This window comes from Anomaloglossus baeobatrachus, chromosome 2 (genome assembly GCF_048569485.1).
Source record: "Anomaloglossus baeobatrachus isolate aAnoBae1 chromosome 2, aAnoBae1.hap1, whole genome shotgun sequence".
NCBI lineage: Eukaryota > Metazoa > Chordata > Amphibia > Anura > Aromobatidae > Anomaloglossus > Anomaloglossus baeobatrachus.
The window spans coordinates 180,221,592-180,242,558 of NC_134354.1; the positions used below are offsets into that span (position 1 = coordinate 180,221,592).

Genomic DNA, 20,967 nt, shown 5'->3' on the forward strand with positions numbered 1-20,967 from the left:
GAATTAAATTTTGAGGTGTTTGGATCACAGAGAAGAACATTTGTGACGCAGAACAACTGAAATAATGCTAGAAAAGTGTCTGACGCCATCTGTCAAGCATGGTGGAGGTAATGTGATGGCCTGGGGTTGCTTTGGTACTGGTAAAGTGGGAGATTTGTACAAGGTAAAAGTGATTTTGAATAAGGAAGGCTATCACTCCATTTTACAATGCCATAACCTGTGGAGAGCGCTTGATTGGAGCCAATTTCATCCTACAACAGGACAATGACCCAAAGCACACCTCCAAATTATGCATGAACTATTTAGGGAAGAAGCAGGCAGTTGGTATTCTATATCTGTAATGGAGTGACCAGCCCAGTCACCAGATCTCAACCCTATTGAGCTGTTGTGGGAGCAGCTTGACCGTATGGTACGCCAAAAGTGCCCATGAAGCCAATCAAACTTGTGGGAGGGGCTTCTGGAAGCATGGGGTGAAATCTCCAGATTAGCTTAGCAAATTAACAGCTAGAATGCCAAAGGTCTGCAAAGCTGGAATTACTGTAAAGGGAGCATTCTTTGACGAAAGCAAAGTTTGAAGGAGAAAATTATTATTTCAAGTAAAAATCATTATTTCTAACCTAGTCAATGTCTGGACTATATTTTCTATTCATAATACAACTCATTTAATAAATAAAAGTATGATTTTTTATGAAAAAAAAAATTGTCTGGGTGACCCCAAATGTTTGAACAGTAGTGTATATATACAGTCATATGAAAAAGTTTGGGCACCCCTATTAATGTTAACCTTTTTTCTTTATAACAATTTGGGTTTTTGCAACAGCTATTTCAGTTTCATATATCTAATAACTGATGGACTGAGTAATATTTCTGGATTGAAATGAGGTTTATTGTACTAACAGAAAATGTGCAATCCGCATTTAAACAAAATTTGACTGGAGCAAAAGTATGGGCACCCTTATCAATTTCTTGATTTGAACACTCCTAACTACTTTTTACTGACTTACTAAAGCACTAAATTGGTTTTGTAACCTCATTGAGCTTTGAACTTCATAGACAGGTGTATCCAATCATGAGAAAAGGTATTTAAGGCAGCCACTTGCAAGTTGTTCTCCTATTTGAATCTCCTATGAAGAGTGGCATCATGGGCTCCTCAAAACAACTCTCAAATGATCTGAAAACAAAGATTATTCAACCTAGTTGTTCAGGGGAAGGATACAAAAAGTTGTTTCAGAGATTTAAACTGTCAGTTTCCACTGTGAGGAACATAGTAAGGAAATGGAAGAACACAGGTACAGTTCTTGTTAAGCCCAGAAGTGGCAGGCCAAGAAAAATATCAGAAAGGCAGAGAAGAAGAATGGTGAGAACAGTCAAGAGACAATCCACAGACAACCTCCAAAGACCTCCATCATCATCTTGCTGCAGATGGTGTCACTGTGCATTGGTCAACAATACAGCGCACATTGCACAAGGAGAAGCTGTATGGTAGAGTGATGCGAAAGAAGCCGTTTCTGCAAGCACGCCACAAACAGAGTCGCCTGAGGTATGCAAAAGCACATTTGGACAAGCCAGTTACATTTTGGAAGAAGGTCCTGTGGACTGATGAAACAAAGATTGAGTTGTTTCGTCATACAAAAAGGCGTTATGCATGGAGGCAAAAAAACACGGCATTCCAAGAAAAGCACTTGCTACCCACAGTAAAATTTGGTGGAGGTTCCATCATGCTTTGGGGCTGTGTGGCCAATGCCGGCACCGGGAATCTTGTTAAAGTTGAGGGTCGCATGGATTCAAATCAATATCAGCAGATTCTTGACAATAATGTGCAAGAATCAGTGACAAAGTTGAAGTTACACAGGGGATGGATATTTCAGCAAGACAATGATCCAAAACACCGCTCCAAATCTACTCAGGCATTCATGCAGAGGAACAATTACAATCTTCTGGAATGGCCATCCCAGTCCCCAGACCTGAATATCATTGAACATCTGTGGGATGATTTGAAGCGTGCTGTCCATGCTCGGCGAACATCAAACTTAACTGAACTGGAATTGTTTTGTAAACAGGCATGGTCAAATATACCTTCATCCAGGAACTCATTAAAAGCTACAGGAAGCGACTAGAGGCTGTGATTTTTGCAAAAGGAGGATCTACAAAATATTAATGTCACTTTTATGTTGAGGTGCCCATACTTTTGCACCAGTCAAATTTTGTTTAAATGCAGATTGGACATTTTCTGTTAGTACAATAAACCTCATTTCAATCCAGAAATATTACTCAGTCCATCAGTTATTAGATATATGAAACTGAAATAGCTGTTGCAAAAACCCAAATTGTTATAAAGAAAAAAGGTTAACATTAATAGGGGTGCCCAAACTTTTTCATATGACTGTACACATATAAATATACACCAAATAGTGAACAAAATTAGTGCTTCTATTACTATAGACAACAAAAGGTGGAAATGTCTAAGGACTTTTAAAGGGACTCTTCTAGGCATGCTCTGTGATCTGTGCAGAGGTCACTGTGCAGAGACAGGCAGTTGGTAATCTATTTCCATCACCTATTATGAATGGTTTGACCCTGTGATGACTGCTGAAAAATTATCTCTATTGAACAGGAACAATCAGCCTAATATTTGGCTTAGCAGTCAGAGTAAGCATTGCACTTTTTTTTTTTTTTTTTTTTTTTTTTTTTTATTTATAGTGATATTATAATTTCAATTTTTTTTTTCTTTAAACATTTTTTTAATCATGCTACAGCCAGTCCAGCTTGCCGATAAAGACGGAGAGAATTGACGAACGGAGTGATTGGCTGCAGCATTCACCTGCACTGTGCTCATGATTTCACTGCTGCAGCCAACAAACAAAGACTAAAACTGTGAACCTGGGGAAGGGTGAGTTACATGTGTTTATTATTGTCAACATGTACAAACCTGTAGGTCACAGGGCACACGTTGAATATTTGGTGAGGTTTTCTTACCTCGGTATTTGTAATAAAAAAATCAGGAGTGTGTAAAAAATTTAAAAATACAGAAGTGGTGCCCATGTTTTTATTATACTTTTCCTCTGATTGTTCCACTCCTGCTTTTGGCTACAAATACTGAGTTGAGCAAAGAACTCTCCAAATCCTCAACGTGTGAATGTGGACTTAGACAGAAAAAAAAAGTTTTTTATGTTATTTAAAGACAACCCTTTCAACAATAGGTAATTTATATGATGCGCCCATGGGGTCCCAAGAGTTACTCGTCACCGGGCCGGTGACGATTTGGGTTGTCACAGCGGCCAGGCCCGGTTTCATGACCTTGGCGTCTCGAAAAGATGGGGATGGGGATGATGGGAGTAGTTATTTGTGACACCACCTGTGGTATGCGGCCAGTTATGAGCCGCCCCTGGAGAAAGTCTCTCTTGCAGCTCTCCACAGGTAGAGATACACCCTAGGGAGGATGTTGCGAGTGGTAAAAGTCGCCTATGGCGCAGGGGCGCGATGATGAGAGCACCGGAATTATGGGACGACACAGAGGGTGCAGTTCAAGTTCTTTACTCACTGAAGTCACACCGTCTTAGGAGTACGGTGTCCCGCTGTGATGGGCTCCAGCCGATCCCTGATAGTTCAGAGGTCAAGGCCAGTGTCTCCTTCTGTGTGTCTTTTCCAGTGGTCTTCTCTCCACCCCAGCTCCTCAGCCGTGGAACGGGTCACGGGTGCCTGCTGCACTCCCCGCAAACCCTGGGATCCGCCTTCTTCCTAAGAACCCGGGTCGAGCCTCCAGCTCCTGACCACGGGCCCCTTTCTGTGCAGTGTCTTCCGACGTTTCTTCCTCAGTCTGACCTGGCACTTGCTGCGCCCGGAGCTAACTGAATGCTGTGTGAGATGGCTCCTCACTTCCCCTGCAGGTGCCCCACTTCCCGGGTTGCTGAACTAGTGGGCAAGAGGTCCCATACCTCATGATGGCCACCCCTGGCACCTACCATAGCCCAGTCCCAGTGACAGTGCTCCCGAGGTGTATGTTGCATGTGTTGTGGTGGTTTACTGGTGATGACCTCATCTGTATCTGAGATGAATACTGCACCCCGGCTAAGGTGCAGTACCCTGTGGCGCCTGAAGCCGCAGGAGCGACACATATAGATTGACACATTTCCTTTAAAAGTGGATTGGCACCTTAGATAGTTCCCCTTTGCTTGTGTTAATGTCACATCCCAATCATGTGCATATCGCCTTTAGAGAATGATTCCTAGATGAGCTGACATCTGCAGCTCAGCTAACATTTCTGCACATGGAGATGTGGGTACATCATGTTTACAAGGGTATCTTTTTTGTGCTTTTCACTTGATTTGTGAGGTGGAGCCTATGTCCATCTATTTTTCCCTTTACAGATATGAGTAGAAGATATAAATAACTATACCATGGAAATCCCCACCAAATATGTACTCGATACACTTTTTACATTTGCGTGTACAGCTATATAGTATAATATGCAATTTTAGCAAGTAATAAGAAAAATAGCTAATTTTAATGGTTTTTATTTTTTTTTCTAACCTGCGATATCTGCAGTTCTAGTGAGAAGAGAAATATAAAAAATACTGATGTATAAAGAGATAATCAGAATAGAATTCAATGATATCGGACAAATGCAAGCAACTACAAAAGTCATACAATGTGGCTTCAAATGTTAGCCTATGATGTTACAACACCAGATCAGCCTAAAATGGTATGAGCATAGCTTTTAAGGAGAACAAGATCTAAAGGTGGTGTCACACATAGCGACGACGACAACGACGTCGCTGATAAGTCACCATTTTCTGTGATGTAGCAGCGACGTCTCGTCGCTGTCGCTGTGTGTGACATCCAGCAACGACCTGGCCCCTGCTGTGAGGTCAACGGTCGTTGCTGAATGTCCTGCTTCATTTTTTGGACGTTGCTCTCCCGCTGTGAAGCACACATCGCTGTGTGTGAAAGCGAGAGAGCGACGAACTGAAGCGAGCAAGGAGCCGGCATCTGGCAGCCTGCGGTAAGCTGTAACCATGGTAAACAAGAAGCCCTTTCCTTGGTTACCCGATATTTACCTTAGTTACTAGCGTCCGCCACTCTCACGCTGCCAGTGCCGGCTCCCTGTTCCCTGCACACGTAGCTGGAGTACACATCGGGTAATTAAGAAAATGGTGACTTAGCAGCGACGTCGTTGTCGTCGTCGCTATGTGTGACACCACCTTAACTCTGGTAGTCTTTTTCTAGCTCGGGAAGCAATCCCTGCTCCATTTTGAAGTCAGATAACCAAAAAGGATAAGGGCTCGTGCGCACGTTGCGTAATTGCACGCATTTACGCTGCGTATTTCACTGCAACGTAAATGCATGCGTCCTGTGTCCCCAGCACAATCTATGAAGATTGTGCATGAGACGTGCGCTCGAAGATTTTATGAACGCAGCAATTTGGGTGCTAAAATTTTGACCCAAATCCGTGCGTACATAAAATGAGCATGTCAATTATTTGTGCGTTCTGGATGCATCTCCCACTCTATGTCTATGGTGGGGGCAGCAGCCATAGCGCATGAAATCGACTTTTTTTATACAGAAAAACTGCAACCATTATGCAGTGTTTCTGCAGCGATTTGACGCGCACATGTGCTGTCAAATCGCTGCAGAATATTCAGCAGTTACGTGCGCATGAGCCCTAAGATTGTCTGCAGTAGTCAGGTTACTAAAAGAGTATTATATCAGAGAAATTTACAAAGATGCACTCTTCTCGTCCTCGGACCGCTGCAGTGATCTTCTGACTTCTGAAGTGTTAGTGCCGCCTAGAGGAGTATGCCATTTTTGCCTCTTTTTATTTGCTTTTTTAAACACAACCAAGTCTGAAATTTTTTATATCTCTATGTTGGTCAAATAATTTATTAACAGAATATATAAAACAGAAAAAATATGCTGGATTATTCTTTTGTTGACTACATAGTCTTTGTGAAAGTTGCACCATAGGGCTATAGGCTCACAGTGAGTTGATACACAGAGCACTTCTGGGATGGTGCAGGGTCCAATATCATCTCAAGTAGATGTAGAAACTTGGCCTCAAGATCAATGTGAATAGTGGTTTTGATTGTGAAGAACTTGTAGGACCAGCATAAGCACAGACGTTTCGGTCAAAAGACCTTCATGTGCCCACCGCTGTCTATGTGGCACTGCGCCATATCCAGCTATGTTTCTCGCCATGCTACTATACTTTCTGAGGACCCTCTGTACGCACACTTATGAAGGTCTTTACCGAAACGTCTGTGCTTGTGCTGGTCCTACAAGTTCTTCACAATAAAACCACTATTCATATTGATCTTGAGTGCCAAGTCTCTATAGCCTCACATTGACATGGTGTCAGCTACTGGTCACAGTAAAGTAACAAAAGAATCACAAGTGTGCCAAAATACCAAAGTTTGTCACAGGAAATCAGAAGGTAAAACTGGGTAAAACAAGAAAACTTCCAGATGTTTGCTTTGGTCCTTTTTAATCCCTTCCTGACGTAGAAAATAATAGTACATCTTGCGTTGGGTTCCCATGTATAGAGCAGGCTTAGATGCTGACCCTGCACCATACCAGGCAGAAAACAGCTGTGTCACACAGCTGGCATCTATCTAGAATGGCAGCAACTGTAGCTAGCTCCAATCTCAGCTTTTTAAATTGAATGATGCAAAGCTACAAACCTAACCACTGAGCCAGAAGTAGACTCAGACTTTGTGCAAGAACAATATATGGGCCATTTGAAGTCTCATCATAATGCACAATTTTACCTGCTTTGGAGGGGAGGTTCCTCGTAATAGCGATGTGTGCTGCCGCAGGAACGACGCACAACATCGTACCTGTAGCTGCAACGATATTTGGGAATTTTTGGCGATTTTGCATGATTTTGCGACCTTTTTTAATCGCACGTAGGTGTCACACGCAACAACATTGCTAAAGAGGCCGGATGTGCGTCACAAATTCCATGACCCCCAATGACATCGCTTTAGCGATGTCGCTGCGTGTAAAGCGGCCTTAAGTCAAATTCCCACAATGATCACCTTAGTTACTATATACAACATATAAAAAACACAAAAAAACTGAGCTATAACAAATGTTCAATAAACATGCAACATTACAAGCATGTGAATTGCAGCCTCAAGACTAGAAAAAAACCAAGGAGAAAAATTGTAGGAAAAATACCCTGACTATAAATAAATAAATTGCAAGTGCTTAATAACAGGGTACTTAGTATATACATTTTTGCAAAAAGGTAAGAAGCTGTCTCACCTCGTCACGGTGTACCCATCTGAGACAGTCCCTAACCTAAGGTTATTTATTTATAGTCAGGGTATTTTTCCTACAATTTTTCTCCTTGGTTTTTTTCTATATACAACATATCCACACAAGAGGATCGGTATGCCCATACACCTGTGTTGTACCCAGCACCCAAGGCTACTAAGAAGGGCAATAATTTATTTGGTAATAATTGCATGCCCTTTATTCATAATTCTACTTTAGTACAGGATAGCACTAAAAAACAAGCTTTGCAGGTATCAAATGGGTATGACTGTAATGTGATAATGGTCTATAAGTCCAAACTTCAATCTTATGTTATAAGTAGTGGCAATAGTATTGCTGCAAATATAATAATTGTGAGTTGATACAGACATGAAATAGTGTGACTTCAGGGAAAAGAGCTGTCAATCAAGTAGGAAGAGGCTGAGCAGGGTAAAGAGCTGGAGTAACAGAGGCTTTAGATCTTCAGCCTCATATGCATATCAATTAAAATGGTGATTTCTCAGTGATGGAGGAAGAAGCTGGCTATGGGTGTGAAACCCTGATGACAGGCAGGGTCTTTGTGGGGCTATTCATAGCTGGACAATTCACTGTTCCCCTACTGTCACGGGATAAGACAAGGTAACTTGCAACAGGGGTGCCTACACTGGCCCAAGGGCTATGAGGCCCTAGCTGTTCCTGTTCCCAAAGATATATCTAATGGTGACAATGTTTGGGCAGCCTTCCTAACCCTAGCTCCTGAATAGCACTGGTCTATACCCCCTCTCTCCCACCGCCGGTGAGAGTAGGGACAAGAGTGGTTTGTCGCACACAAATAGACAGACAGGGAAAAAAACAAAACTCAAACTCGCTGCGCGCACACACACACACACACACACACACACACACACACAGAGGTAAGACAATATGTGCTTAGGAGGAAATCAAGAATCAGGTAGGAAATAAAAAATGAGGATATTTCCCCAACACACCAAATAACGCGCATGAGAACACCAGAACTAGATCATCAGAGCACAAGGTGCGATATTCGCAAATAAAGCTATAATTGGCATGGGGGAACAGGCTCCACCATCTTTTAAAGGGCAGAGGTGGCTGTGATAGATCTCCTGTAACCTGTGACCCTAGCAACAATTTACAGGCCAGCAGAAATGTAACTCCTGCTAAACCGATCACCATTAGGCACACAACTGGTCGACACCCAAGTCTCACTGTGCAATTCAAAAAGCACCAGGGAGACAACAGTGTGATATGTCAGACTCTGCAGTGTGAACAGGGCCAGAAGTCGCCATGACACTCTGTGAGCATAGAGCTGAGCACCATGTGACACCTACCCAGTACTCTATGACTAGGGTAGTAAAGAGGGGAAGGAAAGCTGAAAGGCAGGGTGAAAGGTAAGTAAACTAATAATGCTGGTAAGGTAAGTAAGCTAATGAAGTTTCAGAATGGTTTTCTTTACAGAGCAGGAAAAGCATCATAAATTAACATGAATATATTTGTTATAACAATAGTATATAGTTCAAGTCACTCATTAAAATATTCTTGCACAACACGCCCATGGATTGGGCCTGTGTTTCAGAGTCCTAGGCCCTGATTCAGACTGACATGAACACACCAGTTTTGATGATGGGGAGAGATTCTTAATTAATCAGAAGCGTTTAAAACATGGTATGTTGTAAGACTAGAGTAAAATTTATGATATAAGGAACTCTTCAGCTCGTCATGAATTAGAAGAGCTGTGGTACAACTAGCCTGCCGCACCCCCATCTTGCCCAAGCTCTGCCCATTTTGACAGAGCTAGGAGAAACTGGAGGAAAATGGCAAAAGTGTTATTTTGTAATTCACTTACACCTTATGAGATACATTTTTATGTGTATGTACATGTTGGTCATTGTTATAAAAGACAAAGAAACTTTCTGTTTCATCCGTCTCTATGTGTTGTCATTTTTTAAACATCCAATGTAAATTGTTACATTGTTTAAAAGAAAAAGTGAATACGAATATAGAAGAGTGAGAGAAAGAACTAAAGGGCAAAAGCAAAGTTTGGACACTTAAAGCCTCCTAGTTTTGCTCTTACCAGTTCTTACAGTGGGTACGGAAAGTATTCAGACCCCTATACATTTTTCACTCTTTGTTTCATTGCAGCCATTTGGTAAATTCAAAAAAGTTCTTTTTTTCTTATTAATGTACACACTGCACCCCATCTTGACAGAAAAAAACAGAAATGTAGATTTTTTTTCTAAATGTATTAAACATGACCATGTGATAATTCAGCTTTTCTTAAGTATTCAGACCCTTTGCTCAGTATTGAGTAGAAGCACCCTTTTGAGCTAGTACAGCCATGAGTCTTCTTGGGAATGATGCAATAAGTTTTTTACACCTGGATTTGGGGATCCTCTGCCATTCTTACTTGCAGATCCTCTCCAGTTCCATCAGGTTGGATGGTGAATGTTGGTGGACAGCCATTTTCAGGTTTCTCCAGAGATGCTCAATTGGGTTTAGGTCAGGGCTCTGGCTGGTCACAGAATTGTTCTGAAGCCACTGCTTTGTTATTTTAGCTGTGTGCTTAGGGTCATTGTCTTGTTGGAAGGTGAACCTTCAACCAAGACTGAGGACCAGAGCACTCTGGAAGAGGTTTTCTTCAAGGATATCTCTGTACTTGGCCACATTCATCTTTCTTTTAATTTAAACCAGCCGTCCTGTCCTTGCAGCTGAAAAACACCCCCATAGCATGATGCTGCTACCACCATGTTTCGCTGTTGGGATTGTATTAAGCAGCTGATGAGCAGAGCCTGGTTTTCTCCACACATACCGCTTACAATTATCACCAAAAGGTTTTATCTTTATCTCATCAGACCAGAGAGTCTTATTTCTCATAGTTTGGGAGTCCTTCAAGTAGTTTTTTTGCAAACTCTCTGCAGGCTTTCATATGTCTTGCACTAGGGAGAGGCTTCTATTGGGCCACTCTGCCATACAGGCCTGACTGGTGGAGGGCTCTAGTGATACTTGACTTTGAGGAACTTTCTCCTACCTCCCTACTGCATCTCTGGAGCAGTGATTTTGGGGTTCTTCTTTACTTCTGTCACCATGACCCTTCTCCCACAATTGCTCAGTTTGGCTGGACAGCCAAGTCTAAGAAGAGTTCTGGTGGTCCCAAATATCTTCCATTTAAGGATTAGGGAGGCCACTGTGCTCTTAAGAACCTTGAGTACTGCAGAAATAATTTTGTGACCTTGGCCAGATCTGAGCTTTGCCACAATTCTGTCTCTGAGCTCCTTGGGCAGTTCAGTTGACCTCCTGATTCTCATTTGGTCTGACATTCACTGTGATCTGTGAGGTTTTATATAGATAGGTGTGTGCCTTTCCAAATCAAGTCCTATCAGTTTAATTACACACAGCTGAACTCCAATGAAACAGTAGAACCATCTCAATGAGGATCACAAGGAAATGGACAGCGTGTGACTTAAATATGAGTGTCTGAGCAAAGGGTCTGAATACTTATGGCCATGTGATATATCAGTTCACTTTTCTTGTGTAATAAATTTGCAAACAGTTCTACATTTCTGTTTTTTTCTGTCAAGATGGGGTGCAGAGTGTACATTAATATGAAAAAAAAAATTAACTTTTTTGAATTTACCAAATGACAGCAATGACACAAAGAGTGAAAAATGTAAAGGGGTCTGAATACTTTCCCACTGTATGTACAGTGACTTCAAAAAGTATTTGTAAGCAGTGAACCTTTCCTACTTTTTTTACACCAAAAAACATGAAAAAATATGGAAACATTCACAAGTATATTTACATTTTCAAGGGACTGTAGGTGTTGTCATCCAGTTTTGTAGTTCACCAACAAGACTATCTATTAGGAGATTTTTTTTTCTTATTTTTTTGTTGTGTATACCTACTGTATGTGCATTCTAAAGTCAGTTGTTTCCTACAATAAACTACTGAATATTTCTGATTGATTCCTATTGTAATGTTAAGACAAAAGATGAGTTACTTACAATTGATATCGGTCTGTTCTCATCTCCTTTACAACGTTCAGATAAAGGTTCAGGGTAATGGAGCTGACCCAGGCTAGTGCACACCAATCTGTAAAGCAAAATATATAAATATCATTTTTTTTCTTTACTTAATTGTTGTACAGTTTCCAATTTTAGGTATACGCCCTTGACTTGAATCTAATAGCTCCACACTGTTCCCAATCACCATCATGTAGGAACTCCAACATTTTGTAAGACTTTGGTAATAGCCAGGCTCGGACTGGCTCACAAGCAAACACGTGAATCACTGGTGGGCCCAAGTGCCTGCCTGGGCCACCCACCCACTACATGAGCAGTGTTTGGCTCAGTACGCTTAATGACACGTGACTAAACTCCTATTGTACATCTTTCTTATCTTAGTATGGATTGTATGAATCTACATTGCAGGGTTCCCTCTTGCTGTGCTATTTATTCCCTTGTGACCTGCTGCCACTGGCAGCATTAAGATTTACAGCTAGTAAGGGATTTCTTGTTCTCCTGACATCTATTTACAGTGACTGAAGTGTTAGATAGGAATGAAGTGGCAGCCCAGGATATTGGATGAGACTATGCTTTGGTACTGCATGACAGTGATGAGGTTTTTCTGCCATATCAAAATTTTAGTAAGAAAATATTTTATAGTTTTTTATTACAGTCAGAAATAATTTATTATACAATGTGTTTGTACCCATAGGTGACAATACCTACTTAAAGGGGACCTGCCATGTAAAAAAAAATCAATTAACCTGCAGATATGGGGTTAATCTGCAGGATTATAGTGTTATTGTGCCACCCCGGTGTTAGTCGGGCTGCTCGGATCCGGGATCGTTGTGGCTTGAGGGATCCGGACCCGGCTTGGCAGACACTTTGATCCATAAAAGGGGATATTTACAGGGGAGAGGTTTGTGACGCCACCTGCAGGTTGCAGTAATGGGAGTACCGCCGCTGCTGGAAGGATTACCGGGGAAGATGGTATGAAGCAGCAAGGTGTCAGTCCCTCCGCAGGTAGGGAAGATTCCGGGCTCAGGGTGTTGGTAGGTTTGGGGGGACAGGGTTCATGGATCAGGGTACTCACTGCGGGTAGTCATGGTTTTGGATGAGGTTTAGAAAGGAGACACACACACTGTAGGTAAACCAAAGTTTCTGTGTACAGCTGCCGCTGCCAGGCGCCCGTGATTCGGAGCCTGCCTCCGTGCACAATTTATTGTCCGTTGGTGGTCCCCGTGGCTTAAAGCTGTTGGGGGCCCTGCTCACTATGTGTAGTGTAGGCGTGCTCTTGAGGGCTGGCACTTGGGACTATAGTGGATTACTGTGTCTGGAAACACCCCTGTCCCCCTTGTGCTCATGCCCTCAACTTCTGAGCTCATAGGGAAGTCCTTGAAGACCCTCTCCCTTTCAGGTGAATTGTCAGGATGTTGAATTGGCTCCTGACATAGAGTCCGGTACCCCATCGTGCTCGGTACCGGTCAGTTTTGTTGGGCCCTTCTGGTGCCGACAGTCCTCCAAGAACTACGTCCGTCACACCCTTGTACAATGTCCCTGCTACCAGTCCCCGACTCCTCTGGACCCGAATCACCGCTTGCGACCCAACCAGTTTTTCCTAGCTCCCCAGGAGCTCACTCTCCCAGCTCCTCTCTCTCTGGAGCCTACTTCCTCTCTCCTCACTGTCTGTCTCACTCTTTCAGTCTGCTCGACCCCTAGGTGGGTGGCTTTTTTTCCAGCTAGACCAACCCACTGGTGTGTCTGACAGTGTTTGATGTGAGATGATTGGGTTTTGTGGTGCAGATAGGAGTGACACCAGTTTCTTGGGTACCTGAAACCAAGGGGGGTGGGTCCTGCATCCTGGGTAAGGATGCAGTTACCTGTGGCACCCTGATGTATTCAGGGGCACCACATTATAAAGCTGCATGGCCGCCACACTGAAAGCCTGGATACCAGGAGGAAATTAACTTTATTCCTCTTGACAGCCTCAGGCATTCAGTAATAGAGGAATGAGTTTAAGTCAATGATCAGTATACAGTGAGTGGATGGCTATAACCATGCCCCCACATAGTACAGAGGCGGCTGTCAGTCAGTGCAGGGGTGTGGTTACAGCCGCCACTTGATATGTACTAAGTGGTCGCTAAAACTGCTCTGGTCATGACTCTATAACTGAAAGCCAGCGGCTACCGGGAGCAATCAAGTTAATTTCCCCCTGAAAGCCGGGCTTTTAGTGTGCCCTCCAGGCAGTTTTAGAATACTGATAAGCTGAAGAATAATCCCCATATCTGCAAGTTAATAGTGTCTCTTGACATGACAGGTTCCCTTTAATACTGTGCTTTCTAAATGAATAATGTGGCAGCCCACAGAGTGCTTGTACTACTATGTGCTCTTGTGTTGTTACACTATTACAGGTAGGTATACTATTAGTTTTACAGGTTATTCTTCTGTAAAACATTATAATTACCTCAAATAGGTATTATAATATGTGATGGCACACCTGGACTGTAGATTAGATCTGTGCAGATTCAAAACAACCTGTGCACTGACCCCAGGCCCGGAGATCTCAGGGAACTCCAAGTAACTATTTGGATCCGGCAACTCCAGTAATTCCTTCATATATATTCACTGTTTACCTCGCCCACCGGCATCTCTGGTTGCAGTCAGATGGTGCCCCCACCCTGTGTGACAGCATGTCTGACTACTTTCAATCACAGACGCTATGCATATGGTGTAAATAAATAAATTAAAAAATTGGCGTAGCGTTCCCCCATATTATGATACCCAGCACAGATTAAGCATGCGGCTGCAGGTTGCAGCCCCCAGCTGTGTCCAGCTGTGTGCTTATCTTGGCTGTGTATCAAAATAAAAGGGACCCCATGCAGCTTTTATTTTAATTATTTAAATAATTAACTCAAAAATCTGCTTGCGGTCCCTACCAATTTTGATACCAAGCTATGATAAAGCAGACAGCTGGGGGCTGGTATTCTCAGGCTGGGGAATCGCATAGATATTGGGGCTTCTCCAGCCTAAAAATAGCAGCCTGCAGCCACCCAGGATTGTAGCATCCATTAGATGTGACAAACCCAGAACTTTACCCAGCTCATCCCGATTGACCTGGTGTGGTGGCAATTGAGGTGATAAGGGGTTAATGACAGCTCACAGCTACCACTAAGCCCTGGATTAATAATGGGCGGTATCTATGAGACCCTCCATTACTAATCTGTAAGTGAAAAAAAATGGGCAGCATGGTGGCTCAGTGGTTAGCACTGCAGTCTTGCAGCGCTGGGGTCCTGGGTTCGAATCCCACCAAGGACAACATCTGCAAGGAGTTTATATGTTCTCCCCTTGTTTGCTGTGGCTCAGTCATTCTCTGCCTAAAGCCCACAGTGTGTAGTCATCGTCTGTGTTTGCACGCTGTCACTTCAGTATGTAGCAGAGCTGGAATCATCGTGACCTTGTATGGATTATGTCAGAACTGAGTGTTTCGGGGGTTAATAAATAAAGAGAAAGAGGGTATTTTTGTCTGTATAGTATATCATTTCAAATAAAAAATGTTTTTGGCTGTTTGTGTGTTTGTATTTATTTCTTTTCACTTACAGATTATTAATGGAGGGGGTCTCATAGACCATCCCCATGACCAATCTAGCATGTAGTGGCAGATGTGAGCTGTCCTTAACCCCTTATTACTCCAATTGCCACCACACCAAGGCAATCAGGATGAGCCAGGTAAAATTCTAGAATTGTCGCATCTAATAGATGACAATTCTTGGTGACTGCAGGCTGCTATTTTTAGGCTGGGGGCCCCAACAACCATGGATTTCCCCAGCCTGAGAATACCAGCCCCCAGCTGTCGGCTTTATCACAGCTGGGTATCAAAATTAGGGGAAACTGAATGCCTTTTTTTAAAAAAATATTTATTTAAATAATAAAAAAGCCGCAGGATCCTTCTTATTTTGATACACAGCCAAGATAAGCACACGGCTGAGGGCTGCAGCCTGTACCCATATGCTTCATCTATGCTGGGCATCATAATATGGGGGGAACCCTATGCCAATTTATTTATTTCTTTGTTTGTACACCACGATGGGGACACTCACACCGTCTTTGATTGGTTGCAGTCAGACACACGATCACTCAGGGTTTGGACGCGGTCTGACTGCAACCAGTCACAGAAGCTGGGAGTGGGCAGGGGAATTGCCAATGGGCAGGGGAATTGGTGCATTTGCATGAGGTTAATGAGCGGCCCCAGAAATAGCGTTACAGCCGCATGGGAGACTGGTAAGTATAACGCACTTGCTCTTATCCCCCTATCCCTTTCTACCATAATTTTAAAGTGCCTGATTTGGGTCCACATAGACTTCTATGGGCACCGGCGTCTTGCCAAATTTCCACGATTAACTCCAGGCCCGAACCAGGGTTTGTTTTTTTTTAACCCAGTTAGACCCGCCGATCCCAAGTATCTTCGGGGCCACCCATCACTAATTATAATAATTGAACTATTCCATTAAAATTTCAAATTTTATAACCAAAATCGAAAACAATTACAACAATTTAACAACTTGAGATTTCTCCCTGTGATATGTTATTCATCAGGTTTCATGTTCAACAAACGACAGCAGTTACAGTGCTCAAGAAGGTTATCAGCTTAAAAAGCTTTCAAACATCCTATTTTGGTTAAGGTGGCTTTACACACTGCAACATCGCAAACGACATCGCTGTAATGTCACCGGTTTTGTGACGTTATAGCGACCTCCCCAGCGACATTGCAGTGTGTGAAACACATCAGCGACCTGGCCCCTGCTGTGAAGTTGCTGATCGCTACAAATCGTTCAGGACCATTCTTTGGTCCTTTGTTTCCCGCTGTGCAGCAAAGTCTCAGTGTGTAAAGGGGACTTTACAGCGACTTCCCTTTCAAAAAGCTGCTTTACAACGTCCCCAATGACTAGCTAGGTCGTTCTGCAGGTCCGGATCGCTGTTGCGTCGTTGGCCAGGTCTGCCTGTTTGACAGCTCACCAGAGACTTTGTAGAGATCCCGGCCAGGTTGGGATCACTGGTGGGATCGCTGGTGGGATCGCTAGAAAGTCTCAGTGTGTAAAGGGGCCTTTAGACTGGCATATAAATTTGGAATTGCTATGCCAATATTGCTCTGCACAACAATTACTATAGAACATTGGCATTACTGGGTTTTAAGTATGGAGGGAAACTCCATTAATACTCCATTAATAAGATATTTTAATGTAACAGAGAAGAAAAAAATGGCTGTCCAACATTTTTGGTTTTGCCTATCTCAGCAAAAAATATTCAAACAGGTCATGTGGACCCGGCCTTAAAGTACACCCAAGTTAAAGTATAATTCCAAAAAAAGAAGCTATACCCTATCTGTGGGATGACTGATCACAAGGGGCTGAGCCCCGAGCGATACCAAAAACAGAGCTCTGGAACCATCGCTCTGTAAGAGCCCATCTCGAACAGAGTAGTGATGCACGTGTTTAGTCTTTGCTCCATTCATTGTATATAGGACTGCTAGAAATACCAGAGCGCTCCATTCAATACAGAGACATGCAGAGGCAAGTTCTCAGTTTCCAGAGCCCTGTTCTCGGAATCGTGGAGACTCTCAGTTGTCGGAGTTTCAGTGATCAACAGGTTATCCTCTATTCTGAGGATAAGGGACAACCTACTATTTTGGGAATAACCCTTTAACTCTGCTGAAACCCAAAGGCTCCCATAAGATCCTCACTAAATCACAGGAAAATCATCAGGTAACCATGGTCAACTACAGCTTTAATTTTGGCCTGAAATGCCCTGTAATACCTTGAGAAAGGTCTAAGCAGTTCAGACAGCCTGTTTGGTTGATGATATGTTTGTTTACACGTATTTTTAGCTTCCTGGGTTCAGTTACTAGGATGGATCGCTGTGCACAAATGTTCTCAGTGTGTCACCTAATTCCATCTGTTTTTCCTGCCATCTATCAGAGCAGAACAGTTAGCAGTCAATGAAAACATACAATCCTCTATTATTTTACTAATTGTGCTCTCCAGAGGAAAACAAAGAGACTTGTCAGTGCAAGCGATCAAGGCACCATTTACACTTGCTTGTTAACCTCTCGTTAAATTACAAAGTGTTGAATTAACCCAATGAATGTGGTCTGAATTTAGTAGTTTCCTGTGAGTGAATAATGGGAATAAAGGGATATTGTAATCACTTGAGATTTTACAATCCTTACTGAATCGGATAATGGATTCCTGTATATGGTTTATTTGTCATTTACTCTGATAATCCAATTAATTTTTACCTTTTGGTTTGTTAAATATTTAAATAATTTGACGACCATCACTCAAAAAATGATTGATGCAAACCAATGGAAACCTGCCCCATCAATTTTTATATTTAGGGAAATAAAGCACAGTGGAACTTTTTGTTTTTATTTGACTCTTTCCTGAGGATAACATCCAGGTGAGTTCCAGGCAAAAGCTCACTCTGACGGGGACCGCACATACCTTGGCTTTGGACCATAAAGCCCCCTTTAATCCCATAGACAAGAGAGATCTGAGGGAAGAGTTGAGCATTTAAACTGCAAGATGATCTTGAACTAACATTGTTAAAAGCATTTGTTTCACAAATGTCTTGCCATGTCTTGCCGATCACCCAATAAACCAGTAGATCGCTTGTTGATTAGGTGAAATCATTTGTGCAGCACAAAATAATCATCAGTCTCGTGTAAACAGTAGAAGAAAAGGAGAAATTCCAGTAACTTCAGGAGAAAGTAGAATTTTCTTAAAAAACAGATTCTTTATTGATCATAAAAATATTAATATTCCATCCAAGCAAGACAAAAAATAGAGAGGCAAGACAGAGGAGCTGTTTCCTACGCGTTTCAACCTGAATAGGTCTTAATCATGGAATGGCAGAAACAGTACTCCTGCTGTCGAGAACTATGGCACCCATATGCACTGAGCAATCTAGTATAGCATTCGTACTTTGCAGCATTTTTTCTACAAGTAGCTAAAACCTGCTAACTGTACTGTATATTTGCTAAGTTTTTAATTTTGATAAGTTGTTTTTAAAAGCTATGTCACCTTGTAAAGTAGATACTAAATGTGATAACAACTAATGCACTATATCTTGTTATAACAATATTGGTTTTAGTCACCTTGGCCTGTGTTAAGTAGAGTAGAAGGGGAAATATACTAACAGAGATAAAAAGTTACTAATAAATGTTAATGCTGGCAGTTTTTATAAGTTTAAAGAGGACCTTTGATTAGTGTCAGCATGTTAAACTGGCCACATCATCTAATAGTGGCTACACAGCTGAGTAAAAAAAAGTTTCTATCTTTTAATTTCTCCACTACATTGCAAAGATATATTTTTGTAGGTTGTATACAGGGCCGGCTCCAGGTTTTTGTGGGCCCTGGGCGGAAGAGTCCCGGTGGGCCCCATCCACACGCAGACACACACATACGTACACATACATATACATATTTAAAGACAAACTCACAAAAATACGTATAGAACTGACATATCTATACAGTCATATACACTGACATACATAGATACACATCATACATGCATACAGACACACAACACAACTCTGCTAGATACATACATACAGACACACACAGCTCTGCTGGATACATACACACATAGCTCTGCTACATACACACATAGCTCTGCTACATACATACACAGCTCTGCTGGATACATACACACATAGCTCTGCTACATACATACACACATAGCTCTGCTGCATACATACACACATAGCTCTGCTACATACATAGCTCTGCTACATACATACATACACATAGCTCTGCTACATACATACATGAATCTGCTACATACATACACACATAGCTCTGCTACATACATACACACATAGCTCTGCTACATACATACACACATAGCTCTGCTACATACATAGCTCTGCTACATACATACATGAATCTGCTACATACATACACACATAGCTCTGCTACATACATACATGAATCTGCTACATACATACACATATAGCTCTGCTACATACATACACATATAGCTCTGCTACATACATACACACATAGCTCTGCTACATACATACAGACACACACGTAGCTCTGTGGGGCCCACACACACAGCTCCAGGGGCCAGCACATACAGCACCGGGGGGCAGGGCATACACCTAAGGGGGGAGAAGCCCATACAGCTCCCCAGGGCCCATAAATCGGGGGCGGGGAGGGCACATACCTCTCAGGTCACGGTGGAGAGGGGGCCCACACAGCGCCGGAGAGGGGGCCCACACAGCGCCGGAGAGGGGGCCCACACAGCGCCGGAGAAGGGGCCCACACAGCGCCGGAGAGGGGGCCCACACAGCGCCGGAGAGGAGGCCCACACAGCGCCGGAGAGGGGGCCCACACAGCGCCGGAGAGGGGGCCCACACAGCGCCGGAGAGAAGAGCTGTGCTGGGGGTCGCTGGCTGGCACTGCAACTCCTTCATCTGTGGGACTGAGCAGGCCGGTCGGTAGCTCCGCCCACAGATGAAGTTCAAACCAGGAAGTCTGCGCGCCTTAAAGGGACGGCGCTGCAGATTCCTGCCGAGGACTGCGGAACTCGGCCCGGGGGCAGCAGAACTAAGGCGAGGGGGCCCCGGCCAAGGGGCACCAGAACTGACGAGGCCGAGTGGGCCCCCCCGGCTCTCCAGGGCCCCGGCATTTGCCCAGGTATGCCGCGTGCTGACGCCGGCCCTGGTTGTATAGTTTAGGTTAAAATCTGATATAGTTCAACTCAGCAGATCTGGAAGTATATTTAATGATACATAACTCAGCTCTGCTGTATCTCTACACAGAAGCTGAAGCGAAGGGAGGGTGTATTCTTTTCTCCACTGCAAGACACTGCCAGTTTATGATTGGTCAACCTCATGCAGGGGAAGAATTATATGCCCCAAGACACAAATCTCTGGCACTGTACAGTTGAACTATAATATACTGTACATTATAACCTAAACTGTACAAGCTAATATCTCCGCAATAGAGAAGAGAAAGAAAAAAAAGTAAAAACCATGTTTAACTTGGCTATGCAGCCATTATTCCATGATATGGTTAGTTTCACATGCTCACACTGGTGAAAGGTGCTTTTTAAGGCTCATAATAAAAAAAAGAGCAACTGAAAATAATCTTAAAAGGAAAGATCAATGTTACGCCAAGTTTCTTATTTATTATAGGTGATTATTTAATAAAATAAAGCTATAACATTAAGGTATTAATTAGGTTCAGAATACTGATGGCCCTTCGTTAGGATAGTCTATCAATACCTGATCCGTAATATTTCATTGTAAAAGTAAATTGAACAATAAAAACAGATCCATTAACAACAGCTTGTTGGTAAGTTTACCTGAAGATTTCCTTTCCTACACTTTAAAGGGTAAAAATTCAAAGATAAGTAAATGTAACAAAATGTTAATTAAAGGAATATTACAACAATGCTAGCCATAAGGTAGATCTCTAGTTGTATATAGCAACTGTTTATGACCAGAAGAAATTTAATGGCAATTGATGAATATTTCTGACAGTATCACAACAACAAAATAATCTTTTCTGAGGATTGTGCATAGTGTGAGCTACAAAGTATCAGAATGAGATGAACTGGACAAATTAAAGGGAACGTGTCAGGTGCAATATACACCCAGAACGACGAGCAGTTCTATGTGCATATTGCTAAT

The 20,967-nt window shown here is 42.7% G+C and overlaps 1 protein-coding gene across 4 annotated transcripts in view; it reads right to left on the reverse strand.

Annotated features, from left to right (window-relative positions):
- Positions 1-20,967, reverse strand: part of LOC142288327 (uncharacterized) — a 936,281-nt gene that overhangs the window by 620,622 nt on the left and 294,692 nt on the right. For all 4 annotated transcript variants that reach the window (XM_075333504.1, XM_075333506.1, XM_075333503.1 and 1 more), the window contains one exon: positions 11,274-11,361. In XM_075333504.1, the coding sequence (XP_075189619.1) occupies positions 11,274-11,361 (88 nt within the window). The remainder of the gene's footprint in view (positions 1-11,273; positions 11,362-20,967) is intronic.